At 47.9% G+C, this 7,836-nt stretch overlaps 1 protein-coding gene across 1 annotated transcript in view; it reads left to right on the top strand.

Moving 5' to 3' along the window:
• Nucleotides 1-5,154, top strand: part of SOX7 (SRY-box 7) — a 10,679-nt gene extending 5,525 nt beyond the window's left edge. The window contains 2 exon segments of the mRNA XM_006906296.3: nt 2,356-2,607; nt 2,610-5,154. Coding sequence (XP_006906358.1) covers nt 2,356-2,607; nt 2,610-3,271 — 914 coding nt within the window. The 3' untranslated portion in view covers nt 3,272-5,154.
• Nucleotides 5,155-7,836: the final 2,682 nt, after the last annotated feature.

Genomic DNA, 7,836 nt, shown 5'->3' with positions numbered 1-7,836 from the left:
AAAAAAAATATTTAAAATTGTGTTTTACACTGTGTTGGCAAAAAGGCAAATACATTAATATATACAATAAAACATTTTCCTTGACACCTGAATGTTCAGATTTTTTCTCAGATTGCTAAAGAAACGAGACACTTTTTTTTTTTTTTTTTGTGAGCCCTAAAAGTTTTTTGGTGAGCCCTAGATGCTGTGCCTATTACTCAAACAGAGCTCTTGTGACCAGGATAGAGTTGGGTGTCTGTTGCAGACCCAGGAGAACTCAGGTTGCGGAGCCTTGTAGGGGGTGAGCCTGCCTGCTTCCAGGGAAAGGGTAGGCAAAGGGACTTGGGTGACAAATGCCTCCTGTAAGCTGATCCCTGCTGTCTATTTGCACTTAGGCTTTCCGAGGTTACAGTTCATTTTGCAGGAAAGACACTGATTCCTTCCTGCTTAACCACACAGCCCTTGGCACTGGGTGAGGGAAACCAACCTGGTGTTGCTTTTTTAAAATATGAACTTTCTAATCTATTCATAGGGGAGCAGCAGGATGACCTAGTTGCACCCCCATGATCTTGCCCAGCCCTTTCCTTTCTGACCCAGGCAAAGAAAGGACTGGATGTGAGAGTCCCAATTTTTTTGACTATAAGTTTTCTAATCTTTAACATTAAAAACTTCACCCAGTAGCACTAGTTTGATTTTTTTTTTTTTACACATTTTGAATGAGAAAGCACATAAAGGCAGCTACACGTTTAGTGGCATTTAAAATGAACCTATATTTTATTAATACTGCAACATCCAGATACAGTTAGAAACTAGAGTCACATTTTATAATAGTCAGTCCACAGGCAGGGTGTGGGGTGTCTGGATCTTGGGCCTCCTGTAACAACTTTGTAGCTTCAAGCCCAGGCTAGGAACTGAGGACTACCCCCAAATCTGGAGTTCCTAACACTTTTCAAGTTGCCCTTTTAAGTGACAGCTAATTATATTAATTGTTGACTGTCAGAATAGTTATATAGACTTTCATCCCAGGAGGCAGAACGCCTTCAATAATCACCCTCCTCCAGCCCCCTCTGAGGGCCTAGCGTGCAGAGTCAGCCATCGCAGGCACTGAGGGAGGGTGGCCATACACACATCTCTGTACTTGGCCCTCTGCAGAGGGCTCTCAGTCGGAGATGTGGTCCCCGAGCCTATCCTCCAGGTTAGTGGCTCTCAAACTTCAGGCAACATTAGAGTAATGGGGAAACTTGTCAAAGTTTTAGAATTCGAGTCCACTCTAGGGGGTAACAGTCTAAGGGATCCAGACGTGACCTTCAGAAAAGCTTGCTGCAGCTGGAGGGATGTACAAATGCACTTTGAGAGCTGAAAAAGAGACACTACAGCAACTTATAAACAACACACAAGCAAGTAAGGAGGAAAAAGAAATACAAGTAAAACCAACATTTTAGCACCAGTGGGATACATGTGTGCAATGCTTTTTAAAGAGAGAGTTTTGAGTTGGGTGGCATCACTATATATTTTCTAGTGAGTAAAATAGTGACCTGGGGAAGTTAAGGGTTTTGCTTCTGTATGGAAAGTCATTGGTCAAGCAGGTGTCCCTGCCATGGTCAAAAGGTCCTAAGTAGATGGCTGGAAGCTGTAGCATGCGTGTGTGTGTGTGTGTGTGCGTGTGCGTGCATGCAAGCATAACATACATGGTGCAGGCAGATGCTAGTGTTCTGGCCATGGTCAGGGTTCTTCAAAGAGCCGGGTTCTACTTGACCTTCAGATGTAAGGGATAATCATCTGTTACCTACTAAGTGAGATCCTATAATATACTTACATCTGTGAAACCTCTGACTCTGCCTGAGTTCCCTCACGGGAAGGCCTGTGAAGTTTATGCCATAAATAATATAGTATCATTTCCTGAGAAACAGTGATAATCAACGAAGACAGAAAGTTTTCATTAAAATGCACACATAATTACAATTGCCTGTCCAAGGGTAAAAGGAGCCCAAATCAGTGTTATGGCTGTCACATATTTTTCTCCTGTGGCTGAGGCTATGTCAGGTGGGCCTTTCCCTGTGAGTCCCGCATTGTTTACATGCTCGGGTTATCTGGTGGCTTTTGTATGAGAAGTGATGTGACTGTGTGTAGTTGGCTTGTGGTGGTTTTGCAGGATGCAGGCCGGGAAGGTTGCGTTGGCCTCGCCGCAAGTGCAGGATCTGGGCTGGGAAGAGGGTTCGAGGAGCTCAGTGTCTTCCCCGCCCTGGGTGGAGAGGGGAAACCACCGATGGGATGGGGGAGGGCGCGTGCATGTGTGATGCGTAGAGGCACGAGTCTGAGACAGGTGCAGCCACCGCGCAGATACTGAAAGTGGCCTTCTCTGACTTGTGTGAGCAGGAAAGTCATGGAAAGCGCTGACGCTGTCGCAGAAGAGGCCCTATGTGGACGAGGCGGAGCGGCTGCGCCTGCAGCACATGCAGGACTACCCCAACTACAAGTACCGTCCGCGCAGGAAGAAGCAGGCCAAGCGCCTCTGCAAGCGCGTGGACCCCGGCTTCCTCCTGAGCTCTCTCTCCCGGGACCAGAACGCCCTGCCCGAGAAGCGGGGCGGCGGCCGGGGGGCACTGGGGGACAAGGAGGACAGGGGGGTTTGGGCGCCGCCCTGCCCAGCCTGCGGGGCTGCTACCACGAGGGGCCAGCGGGCGGCGGTGGCACCCCAGGCAGCTCGGACACTTACCCATACGGGCTGCCCACGCCTCCGGAAATGTCGCCTCTGGACGTGCTGGAGCCGGAGCAGACCTTCTTCTCCTCCCCTTGCCAGGAGGAGCATGCGCACTCCCGCCGCATCCCCCATCTGCCCCGGCCCCCTTACTCCCCTGAGTACGCCCCCAGCCCCCTTCACTGCGGCCACCCCCTGGGCTCCCTAGCCCTGGGCCAGTCCCCGGGAGTCTCTATGATGTCCACTGTACCCGGCTGTCCCCCGTCTCCTGCCTATTACACCCCTGCCACCTACCACCCCCTTCACTCCAACCTCCATGCCCACCTGGGCCAGCTCTCCCCGCCTCCTGAACACCCCGGCTTTGATGCCCTGGATCAACTGAGCCAGGTGGAACTCCTGGGGGACATGGATCGCAATGAGTTCGACCAGTATTTGAACACTCCTGGCCACCCAGACTCTGCCGCCGGGGCGGTGGCACTGAGTGGGCATGCCCCAGGCTCTCAGGTGACAACGACGGGCCCCACAGAGACCAGCCTCATCTCCGTGCTGGCTGATGCCACCGCCACATACTACAACAGCTACAGCGTGTCATAGATGCCAAGGCTGCCCGCCCACCCCTGCTTCACAGCGGCCACTCTCCTTTCTGCGCACTGAGCAGAGGCGGACTGCGCCGTGCTGCCGCCGGTGGGCAGGTGTGCACAGCCCGCCCCAGAGAACCGGGTTCTGCTCATGCCAGTGCTCCCTCTGGGCCCCTTCCCAGCCCGCCCCACTCCCTGCAGCCTGCATTTTGAGTATATTCCTTCAAACGAATTTTCACTGGCTATACCTGGGAATAAGGCAAGGTAGTTGCTGAAAGATCCTGGTCCCAAGTACAGTTTTCAACGACCTTTCCTCCCTGTCCCCATCACAGAAACAAATGTGTGCAAAGCCCAGCCGCCGCTCTCACCTCTGGCTCCTGACATAGTCTTAGCGGGTACAGCCCGCCTGATCTTTAGATCTTCCAGGTGGGGAGAGCCCTGGGCTGGGACTCAAGAGAGCCAGGATCCTGGAAGGGCTGGCGACACCTTGACTGGCCTCTCCTCCCCTTCCAGCCTGTCCTTCCATATATGCAGTGGGGGACAGATGACACCTAAGATCCATTCTTCTCTGGGGTTTTCTAATTTAGGATTCTCTCAAGGCTAAGTAAAAGGAAAACAAAGTTTGACTCAGTACACTCAGTAAGGTGTAACCTGTGATAATTCCGCGTGGGCAGCTAAGGACACAGGCTTTCTGCACTTGGGCTGCCTTCCAAAATGATCCTCATCTTCCAAAAGGGCTCTTCCAGTTTGAGAAAAAACAGTCATCTCGATTTGGGAAATTAACCACTAAAGTTGACGGTATCATTGAAAATGAGATTGAACCCAAGCTGTTTCTCTAAAAGTATATTTTTTAGGTAAAGTTTTTTTTTTTATGACACATTTCAAGAGGCTATACACAACCTAAATATATACAGTGTGTGACACACACAAACACTTTCACGCACACCCTTACTTTCATGTATGTGCAGCCTAAATCAGATACTGTTGTGGATATTGGCAGCTTGTCCACTCCCTGTTCGTAATGACCCAAAAAGCAGGGGACCTAAAAAAGAATTTCCTCCAATCTGAATGTGTCGATTTCCTGAGCAAAGTTTCAGCACACCCTCCCCTCTGCAGATGCAAAAGGAGCTTTCTTCCGGCTCTCCCTAACTCCCTCCCTCCTTCCTGGGATTCTGCATCCCCCACTCCATCCCCATCCTTTGCTCTTTCTCTACCCCTGAATTGACCACTAATTCAAAGATTCCCCTGACTTCAAAATTTCAAGCCTGATCCTCATGGCTGGGATGGGAATGCGTCCTCCTCACCAGCCAGCTGGTTCTTCCGGTAACATCTTCAGCCAACACTTCAAAACACCTCCCCCACTGCACTCTCATAGTACTTAATTCCCAAAGAACAGAAATGCACTGTGATTCGGAAAATGTTTCTGAGCCTTGACCCCACCCCTAAAACATTTCCGTCCTTCTCTCAGACCTCCTTTGAAGGAACATACCTAAAAGTGAGTGAAAAGGCAGTAGTTTGTCTTTTGATGTCAGCATATTATTGCCCGTATGAAATATGTAAGTGTTTTATATATTCTTCTACTATTTTCACCTTATATTTTGTATTGTTGAAAGATCCTTTTTTTTCCTTCCAAGGAGTCCTATTGTAAAATCACTTATAAGATATGATTAATCTTTACACTATTACTGTATGTGATGTTTGGTAATAAATAGTAAATCGTTGACAATATGATTGACTGGTGCAGTTCAGAATATGTATTAATAATCTTGTAAAACATGATCGCAGACATTAAGCTAAACGGTTCCGTTTTTTGCTAAGAACTACACACACTTTGGAACAGTGGTGGATGTTATTTTGTCTAAAATATTTAATTTAAATAAATTTTTTTTTGTACCATGACCATTCTATCGTTTGAAATCTAGTTTTGCAAAAAGAAAATGTTTCCAAGTGAGGCATAGATATTATACCCAGTGCTACTTATAGTTTTGGTCAAAACATTTTCTATGTCAACTTTTTTTTTACTTTAAAAAGTTGTCATCTTGTAGATGTGGCTCATTTTATGAGTTATGGTAAAGAGATAAAGCATCGTTATTATTAATATTGAAAGAAAAGACCAATTCCTAGCCTACCTGCAGAAAAATTTCCTCCCCAGCATGACTTCACACTTATAAACTAGAACCGGGTATCAATTCAAGATAGGAAGTTCTGCCCATTTATTTGCTAACTTAAGGCTGTTATATATTTTTCCTTCTTTTGGAAATAGCCTTGAAAAATACCTGGATTACCTTCTTTACTACCTATTTATGGATGTAGTAATAACAAGACACGCATGCTCTCAGAATTTGATGGAATGTGGTGGAGAAGGCAGAGGAGTACACGGATCAGCAATTAAAGGATGTAACATCTTGTGAGGTTTAGGATTGAAATGCCAGCCAAAAAGTGCCTGGAAAAAAACTGCTGATTACTCAGTCCCCATGCAGGTCACCCATGTCTGGCTTTCTTCTGCGATGAAGCAGTTGTAACTTGTTCGAATCAAGGGTAGTCTTGTGTTCTCTCAAGCCCTCTGGGCCAAGGAGTGGGTCTTGGAACGACCCAACTGGGCATACGTCCCTCCTTCAATTTTGATCATAATCTATAGTCATTACTTTAATAGCACTTTATAGGTGTAGGGAGTTTTACAGCGAGTTTTATGGGCTATTTCTCATCCACAGCCCCGGGTGGGACCCTGTTGTCTATCCACCCCATTGAGCAGCCAGGGACACTGAGGTCCAGGGTAGGAGGTGGTACAGTGTAACTTATCCCACCTGGCTGGTGGAGGCTAAGGTTTTGGCCCTTGTCACATATATTTATTGGCAGCGACGGCTTAACAGTCTCACAGCTAGAGGCTTTGTGCCTTTTTTAGTGCTTTTTACCATGACATGAAATTACTGTACATGCGGTCCAGTGCATACCTACCACAGCCCAGGGAAAGAAAGAACAAACAAAGAGGAAATTACAGGGCCAGAGACAGGTGAGACCTGAATTCACTGCTGCCCGGGCGCATCATGGAGGCTGATTGACAGTGCCGGTTGCAGGGTCATGAGTTGGCTGGAGGACTCATCCGGCTGTGTCTGCCCGAGACCTTGGCCATCAGCACTGCCAAAGGGGCATATTCATTCCAGGACGTACCGCGGGGGCAGGGGTGTTGTCTCTGCTTCTGGGAGGGCAGGAAACAAGCAGCGACTCGGCTGCTCTTTCATTTTACTTACCTGTGAGTGAAACAGTTGTGCCCAGAAACCTGAGGCATTTTAGAGTTTTAGCTGCCCATTCCGGGCATCCAACAGCCCCCAGGGACAAGGGCCTTTTTTGCTTTGGCTGATGAGAATTTATGGGTAAGAATGGTTATAAGTTTTTTTTCTAAAATGTAGATGTGACCGTTTCAGTCTTTTCCCTAAGATCCTTCAGCTCCTGCTCGTCCCCACGGCACACGGAGTGAGTGAAGAGGTGGGTTCACATGAGGCCAACGAGGTTCATGCCTCTGAGTCCCTTCTGCAAGGTCCTGGGAGGAGGATGTAGTCACATGGCCATTTGTTCTTATAAATTTGCAGAAAGGAAGATTTTCGGTGTCCTTTCCTTTAAGAGTCCCCTCCCCCAATTGTGCAACCATCAGGACCCCTAACACCTGTGTTGGTCTCCTGTGAGTACCCCTGTGGCAGATTCTTTCCTTTCTAGAAGCCTCTCACAGTCCCCCTCTCCCTTCCCATGGTGTATCTACTGCACAGAATGCCTATTGTTCTTTGAAAGTGCTCTCCCCTCCTCCGGGCCCCCCCCAAAAAATACTTCTGTGTTTTTCCCATGCTTTTCCCTGACCAGGGATTTCCATCAGCTGTCTGAGGACATCCCACTCACTGTCCAAGTCCAGCTCAGACATCCCTGACCTTCCCAGGAGAAGGGCTAGTCACTCCTCCCTGAGCTCCTGCACACCTTGAGCAGATGTCTTACGGCACTTAACACCTAGCTTCGCAATCATCTACCCATGGCACATAGTAGCTGCTCAAGAAAACAGTGAACAAATAAATAAACACCTGCAATGTCCTGCAGGTTATTCTGGTTAATCTTGGTGAGAAAGACCTAAAACATCTGGGTTCCTAATTTTCTGGCCCATCTCTCTGGAAACCAAGACCCCGGAGCCTTTGTGTGTGTAGTTCCCAGGCTCTGAGGCTGGAAGTGAGGCAGCCATGGCTATTCACTCTTACCCACTGGAGTGTTGCCTGGAGCACACAGGTCAGAAGATGGCCTTGGGAGCACTGGGGGAGAAGCTTCTCTTTCATTCTATCTTAGAGCAGAAGAATAGAGCTGAGGACAGATGATCTGTAACATTTCTAACTGTCTACTTTTTCTTTTGAGAAGGTTGTGCTCTTGACTTCACCCCAGTGAAAGGAATTTGGACAGATGGAAGGTGGGAAGGAAGGAAGGCAAGATGGAAGAAAGGAAGGAAAAGAGGTATCTCTATCATCTCTCATGTATCTATCGCCCATTTATCTCTCTATCATCATCTGTCTAGCATCTACCCATCTATTCATCTATCCACCTCACCCACTC

This window comes from Pteropus alecto, unplaced genomic scaffold (genome assembly GCF_000325575.1).
Source record: "Pteropus alecto unplaced genomic scaffold, ASM32557v1 scaffold50, whole genome shotgun sequence".
Taxonomy (NCBI): Eukaryota; Metazoa; Chordata; class Mammalia; order Chiroptera; family Pteropodidae; genus Pteropus; species Pteropus alecto.
This window is presented reverse-complemented; position numbering and strand designations above follow the sequence as displayed.